Raw genomic sequence first — 14199 nt, 5'->3', positions numbered from 1 at the left:
TTCTAATTTGGGGTACGGGATAAGTAGCGAGGTTTAATCAACTCAAGAATAGACACTTCTTCAATCAACTCTTTCTAACATCGTCATAGTCATGTGCTACCCTTACTTTTCGGTATCTGGACCAGGTGCAGTGTTTCTTCCAGCCTTTTTCTCCTGAGGGAGGGGGGAAGGGCGGACACTGGTAAAAGTATATATTTTTCTAAATAAATTATATTTCGTTCGGTGGGTGGAAGGGGGGGGGGGGGGTGACGTTCTCTCCCCCCCCCCCATGAGATGCCTGAAATAAAATCTGACCATGGGGTCGTCCATAAATGACGTCACACTCGTAGGGGGAGGGGGGGGGGTGGGTTCGTAATTTTGTGACGGTGTGTGATGAGGGGGGGGGGGGGGGCAGATGGTGTGACGTCACACTTTTGCATTATAAAAGCAATGTTAGAAAACGAGTTTTAGCCGTTATTTCGCGTTTTATAAAACGGTTTCAATAAATTGTAATAGGAATTGATCAAAATACTCAATGTTAACAGAGCCCTGACAAGATTTTAGAAAAAATATCGATGTTTTAAGAAAAATTCAACAGCAATTTTGAGGGGGTGGTGGGCTAATGTGTGACGTCATTTTAGGGGGGGGGGTCTGGCTTTTTGTGACGACGTGTGACGGAGGGGAGGGGGAGGTAAAGATCGTAAAAAAAAGCGTGACGTCATTTATAGATGATCCCCCTGTCCATGTTTATGCTGGTGAATCGGTTTTTAATCGGTTTGTTACCATTGTTAATTGTTGAATGCAAGTTTGAACCTACAAAAGGTCGACACGCCATAAAAACCACCGGCCTCAAGGCAACAAACCAAAAATATTCACTGAACAAAATGGCAACACCGACATGTCAGCCCTTTTTGTCAACGTCGGTCGTTGTGCTGCACTCCTTAGAAAGTTCAATAAGCGGACCTAAAAACTCCCGGCACTTCTTTCAGTTCCTTCTTATTCTTTCCAGCACTCTACATCGCCATGGCATTTAATCTAATTAGATATCGAATTAGTCATAATAAAATTAAAGATGACTAAATTCAATAACAAAAGGGGATATCACAAGATAAGGCTAATAACTAGCCGAAGAAGTTGAGCTGTTGGTCAAGATGGTTGGTTTCGTGCCTTTAACGACAGGCCAACTTTTTGCTGATGAAGAAATAAGGAAAAGAAGATGAGGTTGTATTAAGGCACACACTGTGCAGATCACCAACAAATACCAACCAACAGGTATTGAGGAAGACCTCACAAGCATTATTTCTTTGAGACATTTTTTTCTCGGCGGGAGGTGTGTGTGTGTGTGGGGGGGGGGGGGGGGGGGGGGTAACATTTCCCTGGGGGAATGGTTGACACTGGTACAAGTATATATTTTCTATATAAATTCTTAGGTTCGGGGGTGAGGGGGCGCCCCCCCCCTCCCAAAAGATGTCTGAAAAACACTGCGCTTATCTCTTCACCCCCCAGAGGCGTAGCTAGGGGAGGGCGGGGAGGGCGGCCGCCCCGGGCGCCGACCCTAGGGGGGCGCCAAAAGGGGTAGAAAAAAATAAAAAAACTCATTTTAAGCTGCAGTTTTGAATTATAAACAGTCAAAGTAAAGAAATTTAACGGCTAAGAGCCTTTGCATACTGATTTAACTGTTTTCTACATTGATTGTGTAACTGTAAAACGTATATCCTTAAGAAGCAGTGACCGGAAAAATCGCTTTCCAGCTTTCCTAGATGGGGGGGGGGGGGCGCTTTTTCGAAGACTAAAATCGGAAAAATTCACATCGGATTAAGGAATAAATAACCGATATCACTCAGAAAAGAAACCCATTCAGCTAAAGCGTAATTTACGATTGTGTAACATAAAAAAAAGAGTTAGTGACGTTTAAAATCCGCTCTACCATTTTGTCCAAGATGGTGGGGCTCTTTTTAACCAACAAAAATCGCAGGATTTGTACTAGATCGGTTACTATATAACTCTTTTAACACTTAGAAAAGAAATCAATTGTATTAACACTTAATGTACGATTTCCCTTCTTAGTTTTGCTAAGTAATAACGCGACTAGTTCTTTGTAAGATTCTTATGATTCTCAACTTTATCGCGAGAGATCAGATAGTTTTACTTGATTGCATTACATCTTACCTGGATCACTTCATTAAAGAGAAATAAATATCACTGATTCTTGTATCGCTATCCGATCAGTAAAATAGCAGTCTATCGGAGCGAGTGGTGGATTATTACTTTGTTAAACCTAACTGATAATTTAGAATTGTAATATAGGCCTACTATTATCAAAATTTTCTAAAGACACGACCAAAAGTAGACAAAATAAGTTTGCACCTTCTACAAAATACACTCTAAAGCAGTGGTTCCTAACTTTTTGGAGGTACCGAACCCAACCAGTTTTATATGCGCGTTTACCGAACCCTTCTTAATAGTTGTATCGTCCACACTGACAAAATCCGATCGTGTATCTGAGTGTATCATATGAGTCGGCTGTGTGACTTGACCTACGCGGAAGCCCTGAGACTGACTTAGCGAACCTCTTGGGTTCGATGGAACCCACTGTTTTAAGCTCTTTTGATTTTCTTCCTTTTATTTGTTTCGGCTCCCTAAGGAACATAGGCGTAGGCAACACTCGTCAACTCACTTGATTTTTATGAAGATCAAACCCTAATAACCCAGCCTCCACCTGAACGTCATGGGCGTCAGCTATTATCATTACACCGGTTATTACAGCTTCTTCATCCAGTACAATTAGTTCTGAATTTGTTGTTGACTGTGTGCGAGAAGACAGCGCACATCTGATAAATCCAAGACTTCAAGCTCTTGTGTCCGTTGTATTCCAGTTTTTTCCTCTTGCTTGTTTCATTATACAATCAACCAGTCAATGAAATACCCAAATCGTATTCCAATGTGAACAATACTTTTGCTATTGTATGTACATTGTATGACCTTAATCTAACAAACTTATAATCCAAGTATGTACTGTATCATAACAGAGACTGTTCCAAAGATAAAACATAAAAAGACTGTCCTAAACGAATTAGCACCGCTACAATATTTTTTTTTCCTGACATGACTAATCATCATTTTTTAAAGGATAATGCATCTTAAGTGGAATATAATTGGCATCGAGTAAAGTGTTAGGGAACGACAATCATACAGCGTAATTATTATTTTTTTCCGGACTGTCGCACACACAAACACACTCACACACATGCACACACACACACAAATATATATATATATATATATATATATATATATATATATATATATATATATATATATATATATATATATATATATATATATATATATATGGGAGGGCGCCAAACTGAAAGTTCGCCCCGGGCGCCGGGAGGGGTCGCTACGCCTCTGTCACCCCCCCCCCCCCCGAAGAAATGCCTGAAAGAAACTGTGGTCACGGCCCATTTATTGTGGAAATACACAATTTTATGTTACCCTTCGCACACTATCTGTCGAATTGCTAATTTAACATCAAATTTCCTTCATCAGATGGCGTCTTTTTACTAAATCGACGATATCAGATGGCGTCTTTTTTACTAAATCGACGATATAACTTTAAAAAATGTAAGGCGGTTTCAATCTTTTAAACATACCACTGCAGTAGGTATATCTTTTTAAAATCTTTTATTATAGGCCGTCTTTACAAGACTATTACAAGAGGAATGGTAGGTTCGCAGCGGTAGATCAATATACTCAGGGTGTGACTTTAACTACTTTAACATAGCTGAGAAACAAAGCTGATTGTGAGTGAGCAGATAGAAGGGTTTTGACCTATAGCGCAACACGATTCATCTAATTTCGGAAGGGTTTTTATAACCATGAGGATTCATTCGTGACTTCGGTACTAAACACATTGTTGACATGTCTGCCGGAGAACAGCCACGCCCACTTTCTGCGGCAAGTTTCGTCTCACCTGTGTTGTCATCGCCATTTTTGTTTGGTCACATGACTACCCTCTCTTGATGGGAACTTTTCGTGTGGCCTTGTGGCGAGGACAAGCGTTGCCACTGAGCTTGCGATTGCAGACGGCGGAGCGCGGTGTCAAACACCGAACGGCGGAATGGAGTAGTGGAGATAACTGTGTTCCTAAAGTATAGAGGAGTCTAGATCTAGACTCTAGTTATATTTTTTTACCATCACCAAGTCATCGGGCCGATAGTTTAGTTTAGCCAGTGTGAATAGAACATATAGATTCTAGAAGATGTATATTTATTAGGCACATCATGCGTCACTTTAATGAGTCTTACTTTAATCTCTTACAATGTTTTACTTTAAGTAGGCCCTAATCTACTGTGTTTTAAAGTAATTCATTTCAAGTAACGGCTGAATTGAATGTTATGGTTCATGTTTAAGCAACAGGATGCCGTGTGTGTACCAAATTCAATGCATGATAAAATGTATTTTCACTGTTCGCTAGACCAGAGGTAGGCTGTACTAGATCTAGATCTATACAGTATATAAATATATTGAGTATAATAACCAAGTTTAAAACTAAGTAAAGATTCTCAATACTGTTGTCTTAGTGTTATAAGAGTGTAGTTGTAGTGAGTGTTGGTACCACTAGAGCTAGATCTACTTTAATCTACTAGATCTAGATTAGAGATCTAGCCTAGATCTTGATTCTAGTACACTAGTACAGTTAAGTACAGAACAGTAGTATTATTGTCCACTGTGTGACTGTTTAGTAGTGTTTAGTGTTAGTTAGCCTGGCGAAAGTAGGCATTATTAAGCCGCCTCTAAAAAAGTATGTAGACTTAGACTAATCACACTAACCAGTTGTCGGTTAAAAAAATTTGGGGGCCCCATATATATATATATATATATATATATATATATATATATATATATATATATATATATATATATATATATATATATATATATATATATATATATATATATATATATAGGCCTATATATAGGCGCCTATATAGATTTATATATGTGTTTGTGTGTGTGAAGTGAAACGAAAAACAATAAGTACACAAATGCTAATGGAAATACGCTAGTATTCCAAGATAGGACAAATAAATCAACTGTTGGGAATTTAGCAAAAGAATGTATACACTTTAGCCTTTGTATTAGGTGGCTTTCTCAGTATTATATTATCTAAGCCACTGGAAGCTTGGATATAGGCCTACGCATAAACATGCGAAAAATAAACAGATCTAAATTCGTCGGCCGGCGCCGGCGGAACTGCGTGATTCAACTTAGTAAACGACTATAATACCCCAACTTATCCATAAAATAAACAAAAGGCAGTATTTAAAATATCTGTATTTTATCTACCACAGTGCATTTTATCAATCCATGCTAATTATAATATTCTAACAATAATGTCCTAAACACGTCCGCAGAATTTGCATTCACATTTTTTATTAGCATGAGTTGAATTTCTTTTTTAATTACCTCCCCTGGCAAAATTATACAAGATTTTAATTAATTAGTTTTTTTACCCTACTGTAATTTTAATTGTTATATAAACAAATCCATCCATTTTTTAACAACAAGTAGGGCCTAAATGCAATGCAAGTAAAAAGCACATGAGGTGTGTATTTTTACAGTTCTAAAATCTGTAGTGATGATGAAAGGAAGGGAGAAGGAAGGACTTGACACACTCAGCAGCGTTTATTATAAATGTCTGGGTAGGAGGTGATGATTGACTGGTGTTATTTATTATTTATGCAAGTGTTAGAAATTTTGAAAAAAAAATTGAAGCTTGTGATGCAAACATTGAAATTTTAGTTTTTATAGTGAAAACCAACAATAAAGCGGTAAATTTGGGGGCCCCTAAAAATCGGGGCCCCCTGGCTGCAGCCCTTTGAGCACCCCCCTTAATCTGCCACTGTTTGTAGATCTTGAAATCTAGATCTAGTCAAGTTGAATCTAAATTATCTAGATCTCTAACTCTAGTGACAGTCTATCTAACTATCAAGATTCTAGAAGATCTAGAATCTAGATTTATATTCAGATGGTGATCAAAATAATATAGATCTAGATCTAGAGAGGTCTAGAAAAACTATATCTAGATTCTAGGCCTTGTTCAATGTTATTTCATAAGCCCTACTCACTGATGTGCTGCATAGCCATAAGAAGAATGCATAGTCTATGTCTATATTGATTGATTTTGATAGATAGATCTATTTAATATGAGATATCTAGATTAGTCAGAAAAAAACCCAATCTAAATCTACAACTTTAAGCAGACTAAAGTCCAAAATTCCTATTATTTATTTGGTCTTGTTAAAATAGTAGTCTAGTAGCCTAATGTAATCAGTGTTTCTTCCAGACATTTATCTCTGGGGGGAGGGGGGGGTGCAAACACCGGTAAAAGTATATTTTCTCTAAAAATTCATTCAAGGCGCCCCCCCCCCCCCCCTAAAAGATGCCTGGATGAAACTCTGAATGTAATATAGGAAAAATTAGACTATTACTTTAGGCTCCTAAGTATAGACATCCAGATCTAGATTCTTAGAGTTTTGTTGTCATAATCACAGTAAACAGTATTATAAAATAATTCAGTAGACCTAACATACACACACACAGTTTGAGCCCACATGAATAATATCACTTTTACTGTTAAAGAAACCCAAACAAGCTTAGCTAGCTAGATACATCTATTAAATAATAGATCTACTATTCTCTACTAGATCTATAGACTATTACTATACTATTAATTGTACTACTATTACTAATTAAACATTACACTAAGATTTAGATGTTAGTTCAGGCATCAGTTACCCAACTTTTAAAATGAGACTAAACTAAATTTAAATAGTGTATTCTCTCAGTAGGCCTATATAGTCTATATAGATATAGATCTAGAAACTAATATAGATATATACAGTATAAAGGCTAGTATTACTGTAACTTTAAAGTATAGTAAAAAAATATCTCCCTGTACCAATGATCGTGATTAGATCTTGAATGTAACAGTATGAATAAGTTCAGCTGAAATTAATATTATAGTTATAGGGCCTAAATATTGCTTAATTAAAATTAACTAGGTGCTAGATGGAAAGTGAAAGCTATTCATGAGATTCTTAGACTAATACTTCTACATTCACCAACCTAGTTTGTTACATAATGTAGATCTGTGTTACTTTAAGGCATAGGCTAAACAAACTAACTCATTATGAGTTTAGCTATGTTTGAGTTTTTAAATTAAAATTCTAGTTAATAGTTTTAACCAAATAAAGATGAATAACATGAAAAAATGGGCTAGATCTATGAGATTGATGAATTGCTTTGGAAATGGAATATTTATTATTCAACCAATTATATTTTTAGAAAATATCTCAATATGAAACTATGGGACTCAGAGTAATCTAAAGCAGTAGGCTGTACAGCGATCTATGTAATATTGAACAGAATAGTAGATCCAGTACTGTAACTAAACTTTAAGACAGGTGAAGTAGGCCATGGTTTGCAGTCTGTCTGTTTGAACCTTGACCTTGCAAAATTTTAAAGTTGTCTTTTATTAAGAATTATTTATTCCAACAATTTTAATTAGTAGTTACAGTGTTGTTATTAGAGGTATAAAAAAATACATTATGTATTATGTGATTATTGGAAAATTTGTGATTATAGCAAGTTCAGTTTTAGACCTCAACTTGCACATCATTTACAACACATAAAACTGAGTTATTTGTAAACATGGAATTACATTGACATACAGATCTACATACAGATCTACACAGGTAGCCCAACCCCTTTAAAAACCAGATTTAAATAAATGAAATTCTGAATAATTTTATTTCATTACAATCATATTTTAATTCTAATTTATTTGACCAGCAGGGCAGGCACATTAACTGAAAAATACACCATTCCATCCTTTTGATTTTTATTTTCTGAACTTTCTTACAAAGCATTTTTTAAAACTATTACAGTAGTGTAACCAAGGGTAATGTAGCCACCTGTTCAAACTGAGACAAACAATTATCACATTTGATAATCTGTTCTGCTGATAACTCAGTCTTCCCCAGTCTAACCTTCAGACAAAATCAAAGTTGTTGATTTGTGAGGGCAGGAAATAATAATACTGTATGAGTTATTTTCACAACAATGGAGACATACATACACTCAGAGTAAATGCAAAAATTATAAAAACAAGGAGGCTAAATTCAAACTCATGCCTTACAATTCACATTTCAGTTTGGTTGAACCTTCTCTAGAGTTTTTTATTATTTCATTTTTAAATACTTCTAAATAGAACACATGCTTTTAAAAAATAATTTGGGTTTAAACATCCTCAAACCATTTTATTAAGTTATTTTCTATTTCTAATTTTACCAATTAAAAGCCAACCACATATTTATTTTATTTATACTTAAACTTCAAATGCATGGAAAAAAAATTAAGCAGCTTAAAAGAATTAGAGATCTATTTTTTTTTTGTTGTTACACATTCTGTTGTGGGTCACTATTAATTATAATCTTAATAACTCTCACAGTCCATATTGAGTTAAAATCTCTCAAGTTCATAAGTGGACTGAATATATAAACCTATTTATAATACATGTAACTAAGAAATTTCAGCCTAAAAGTCCATTAATTAGTTTAGCTATTTATTTATTTGTGTCTGGCTTGGTGATGTAATTTAGAAGTTTTGTGCATTTCATTTGTAATCATTGTGAATTTAATCTGTGAAAACATTCAGTTTGTGATTCTGGAGCGGATTAGATCCTATCTCTCTTAAAGGATAAACACTAGTTTGATTTAGCAGCCATGGCAGGCGCTAAGCCAGGAGTCCATGTGGTGCAGCTGCGCCCTATTTCTGTCCCAGAAAATTTAACCAAAGGCAACAAGTTCATCATGTTTAACGAAGTGAGTACCTTTTTGTTTCATTTTTACAGAGCTACATGTGTAACTGTCAACATTCACTGTCTGCCTTTAGCATTTACTGTCTGCCTGTAGCATTCACTGTCTGCCTGTAGCATTCACTGTCTGCCTGTAGCATTCACTGTCTGCCTGTAGCATTCACTGTCTGCCTTTAGCATTCACTGTCTGCCTGTAGCATTCACTGTCTGCCTGTAGCATTCACTGTCTGCCTGTAGCATTCACTGTCTGCCTGTAGCATTCACTGTCTGCCTGTAGCATTCACTGTCTGCCTGTAGCATTCACTGTCTGCCTGTAGCATTCACTGTCTGCCTGTAGCAATCACTGTCTGCCTGTAGCAATCACTGTCTGCCTGTAGCATTCACTGTCTGCCTTTAGCATTCACTATCTGTTTCCATTAAATTTTGTCTGATTATCCCAATCCATTTTTGTCTGATTATCCCAATCCATTTTTGTCTGATTAGCCCAATCCATTTTTTGTCTGATTATCTCACTAATTTTGTTGTTTGTGTAAATAGTATTATTACTGTATACTGTGCTCCATTATTAATACATCTGTTTATAAATGACACCATTTTATTAATATGCCATTAGGCTTCACCCTTTCATCAGCATTCAAATGGTCTCAGTACTCCTGGGTTACTGTGTGTGTAGTAAAAATAGCAGGCACATGGTTCCCCTGATAGAGCTGTGCCAGTCAATATTTCAGGTTGTGATAGCAACCAACTCAGTGCCACTAATTGCACTTTTTACATAGAAATGCTCTGTTAAACCAACAGTAGAGGGATCTATAAACTAATGGGTGTCACATGACCTATGTGTAGACCAAGCTATGCCAGGAATTCTAGTTATAACTTGATAGCAGCTTTAATGACAGGGGTGTGAAACTGGTATGTTACATTCACTTTGGTGACATATTTATACTGATGTTACCACATCAATGGTCACCAACATACTGTTACCATATGAGTATTCAAAGATTACCTACATACTGATGTTACCACATAAGTATTCAAAGATCACCTACATATTGATGTTACCATATGAGTATTAAAAGATCACCCACATACTGATGTTACCACATCAAAGGTCACCCATATACTGATGTTACCACATCAAAGGTCACCCACATACTGATGTTAGATTTAACAAATGTCACCCCACAACAAAGTGTTGATCAGTGCAATGTTAAACTACATCCTATATGAGTAAGAATGTCTTCTTCATATGTCCTAACTTAAGGCTTGGCCATCACACTAACGTTCTAATGTCCTAACTTAAGGCTTGGCCATCACGCTAACGTTCTAATGTCCTAACGTAAGGCTTGGCCATCACGCTAACGTTCAAATGTCCTAACTTAAGGCTTGGCCATCACGCTAACGTTCTAATGTCCTAACGTAAGGCTTGGCCATCACGCTAACGTTCATATGTCCTAACGTAAGGCTTGGCCATCACACTAACGTTCAAATGTCCTAACTTAAGGCTTGGCCATCACGCTAACGTTCTAATGTCCTAACGTAAGGCTTGGCCATCACGCTAACGTTCTAATGTCCTAACGTAAGGCTTGGCCATCACGCTAACGTTCTAATGTCCTAACGTAAGGCTTGGCCATCACGCTAACGTTCTAATGTCCTAACGTAAGGCTTGGCCATCACGCTAACGTTCAAATGTCCTAACTTAAGGCTTGGCCATCACGCTAACGTTCTAATGTCCTAACGTAAGGCTTGGCCATCACGCTAACGTTCAAATGTCCTAACTTAAGGCTTGGCCATCACACTAACGTTCAAATGTCCTAACTTAAGGCTTGGCCATCACACTAACGTTCTAATGTCCTAACGTAAGGCTTGGCCATCACACTAACGTTCAATTGTCCTAACTTAAGGCTTGGCCATCACACTAACGTTCAAATGTCCTAACTTAAGGCTTGGCCATCACGCTAACGTTCAATTGTCCTAACTTAAGGCTTGGCCATCACACTAACGTTCAAATGTCCTAACTTAAGGCTTGGCCATCACACTAACGTTCAATTGTCCTAACTTAAGGCTTGGCCATCACACTAACGTTCAATTGTCCTAACTTAAGGCTTGGCCATCACACTAACGTTCAATTGTCCTAACTTAAGGCTTGGCCATCACGCTAACGTTCAAATGTCCTAACGTAAGGCTTGGCCATCACGCTAACGTTCAATTGTCCTAACTTAAGGCTTGGCCATCACACTAACGTTCAATTGTCCTAACTTAAGGCTTGGCCATCACACTAACGTTCAATTGTCCTAACTTAAGGCTTGGCCATCACAGGCGATCAAACAAACGAGAAGCAGGCCAATTACACTTAAACACTTTCAGTCACCATTTTAGTCGTGTTAGATAACTATTAATTCATTAAATTCCAAACAAAAGTTGTTATGATGTTTTTGTGTACAGTTTCATGATATGTAACCAGCGTTTTTCGTTTAGGGGTTTGTAATGTTAACCTAAATCTATAACGATTGAAGGCTATCTTTATGATTGAATGATGGAACGCTACGGCTGTACGATTGTTAGATGCAACATTTTAGCAGTGGCCAATGCATCAAGTGTGTACTTGACGTGACCACTTGACTCTCACGACGGACAGAAACAATGCACTTGTACGTCTATCTTGTTCTAGTGCAACCCACAGGTTGAACCCACCACACTCTCATCAAATTACCTTCATCTTTTTTTCCATGTCATCAACTGATTCACGGCAGATTACTTTCTTTTAAGATCAGTCTGCTTTTACTAGTCTATATAGAGCTAGGTATATACTAACTTACCCATCGCACACCGATGTCACCTAAGAAGAAATGAATTTGATGCGTGTTCCTCTACAAAATAATACATCACCGTAACTTTTTCAAAGTAGTTTACTGAGGCCGGTGTTAGATCTCACTTTTGTGTGTTGCCGTTAAAAGGTTTTATTCTTTCAGGGATTCCTAGATACCAAAAGTTATAATTTTCTGTTGATTAGTACTCGAGTTATTGAATTGTAACCAATGTCTGCACTAAATGTGTTCAATCTTGGTTGTTGGCGCGCCTCAGGGTGACTGTATGAAAATATTGAGTGTACGTTCATCACACTCTGCAAAGGTGAGATAGAACACCCATCAGTCAGAGGCGCCGTCTGTATCTTTAAGTAACTGATTGTAGTATCCTTAGTGTAGGGCTCTCGTTAACACGAATGTAGGTGCAATAGTGCTCAATTGGGAGCTCAGGGCGCTCCGGATAAAGACCGCGAACATCGTTTATGTGTGGCTAACATCAGCTTTGTGTGCCCAACACTATTGTACTAATTTGTGTGGCCAACACCAGTTTTGTGTGGCCAACACCAGTTTTGTGTGGCCAACACCAGTTTTGTGTGGCCAACACCAGTTTTGTAGTTATGTGTGGCCAACACCAGTTTTGTGTGGCCAACACCAGTTTTGTGTGGCCAACACCAGTTTTGTGTGGCCAACACCAGTTTTGTGTGGCCAACACCAGTTTTGTGTGGCCAACACCAGTTTTGTGTGGCCAACACCAGTTTTGTGTGGCCAACACCAGTTTTGTAGTTTTGTGTGGCCAACACCAGTTTTGTGTGGCCGACACCAGTTTTGTGTGGCCGACACCAGTTTTGTGTGGCCGACACCAGTTTTGTGTGGCCGACACCAGTTTTGTGTGGCCGACACCAGTTTTGTGTGGCCGAGGCCAGTTTTGTGTGGCCGAGACCAGTTTTGTGTGGCCGAGACCAGTTTTGTGTGGCCGAGACCAGTTTTGTGTGGCCGAGACCAGTTTTGTGTGGCCGAGACCAGTTTTGTGTGGCCAACACCAGTTTTGTGTGGCCAACACCAGTTTTGTGTGGCCGAGGCCAGTTTTGTGTCGCTTACCTACGTCATGTCACCTGTCGGCCAAATTGATCGCGGAGACCATTGATTCCAGGTCGTCGGATGTGTATTGGAATGTCTTCACGTAAATCGATATGCTCCTTTTATGTGTGTCATATGTCCTTTTTATGTTTTTGTGAAACGATATCTTCCACATGTGTATCGATATGTCCTTTACATGTGTATCCACGTGTTCTTCACAAATGTATGGAAATGTCGCGTGTAGCGACATTTCCATTTCGTGATCTATATGAACCAGAAATCTCATTTCGCCATATTCCCATATTTATAGCCAAGATTAAAGCAGTGTTCTTGGACTGATTTTTACCTATCGTATGACCACAGCCATTGACCGACCGTCTTTGTAAGGACTGACCTCTGTGTCAGCACAAGCTTGTTGACAGCGGCTGGTAGTCCCGCTTGATTGGGCGATTGAATTCTTCATTGAATTCTTTAAATTAGAAGCATTACTTAGCACATTGCTAGGAAGGGCGGGAGGGGGCATAGAGCCTTTTGAAGTTAGATTTTATTGAGTGATGGTTAGTTATTATGTTGAATGTATTCACGTTGGAACTCTGTTTTCTGTACTGATTCTTAGGTACAGAAATGTACAGAATGAAGGCTGTTTTGATATCGGTAGAAACTCTTCCTCAAACATCCATCTTTTCTACATACAGAAGCTCTAAAGCACGATTCACGTGTCCATACACAAACTGATTGGGTTACATCTTCATACAAAAACTCTTACTAAAATAGGCTTCGCATCATGCTGACAAACGTCATGCAAGCAGACGTCACTATGTCGTGATGACAGCGATTGTGAGAGTTAAGGCCCTTCACATTGTCTGCAAGCCGATTACGTTAGCGGGGGAAAAAATCAATGAATGATTGAATAAATAACTTAGATTTTTTTTTAAACGCTAAAAAAGTGTGAGCAGGGACCTGGGATGAAATGGGCTCTTTACACAGGCGCAATGAAGACTACAAAGCTGGTGGGACCGTGGCTGTAAAAGTGTATTACGCTCACTTTACTAAGTCCGAGTTCCCACTACTACTGCGGGTCTGACCACGACCCCCTCCCATTGCGACAAAGGGGTTTGTTTTTATCATGATGTTGTCTTGTTTGAATAAAAGGAAACCATGTTTGGATTGGACTGCCGATAATTTTCATGATACTGATGGAGCTTTTTTTAATAGGCTGCACCCATATACCAGACGTACCGCTAAGCTTACCAAACACTACTACATTAAGTACTGGACACGTATAAATCCTATCCGCACAGCCCTACAAGCCACATATAAATCCTATCCGCACAGCCCTACAAGCCCCATATAAATCCTATCCGCACAGCCCTACAAGCCACATATAAATCCTATCCGCACAACACTACAAGCCCCATATAAATCCTATCCGCACAGCCCTACAAGCCACATATAAAT

General features: G+C 38.2%; 1 protein-coding gene across 9 annotated transcripts in view; it reads left to right on the top strand.

Moving 5' to 3' along the window:
• Nucleotides 1-4038: 4038 nt before the first annotated feature.
• Nucleotides 4039-14199, top strand: part of LOC131956060 (1-phosphatidylinositol 4,5-bisphosphate phosphodiesterase beta-1) — a 71892-nt gene continuing 61731 nt past the window's right edge. For 7 of the 9 annotated variants that reach the window (XM_059320419.1, XM_059320418.1, XM_059320422.1 and 4 more), the window contains exons 1-2: nt 4053-4463; nt 8701-8867. In XM_059320419.1, the coding sequence (XP_059176402.1) occupies nt 8769-8867 (99 nt within the window). In that variant the 5' untranslated portion in view covers nt 4053-4463; nt 8701-8768. Of the gene's footprint in view, nt 4464-8700; nt 8868-14199 lie in introns of all 9 variants that reach the window. The other 2 variants (XM_059320417.1, XM_059320414.1) reach the window with 2 other exon arrangements.

This window comes from Physella acuta, unplaced genomic scaffold (assembly GCF_028476545.2).
Source record: "Physella acuta isolate Inbredline_101_S28 unplaced genomic scaffold, ASM2847654v3 ptg001126l, whole genome shotgun sequence".
NCBI lineage: Eukaryota > Metazoa > Mollusca > Gastropoda > Physidae > Physella > Physella acuta.
Note: the sequence above shows the minus strand (reverse complement) of the source record. Positions and strands in the feature narration are given on the sequence as shown.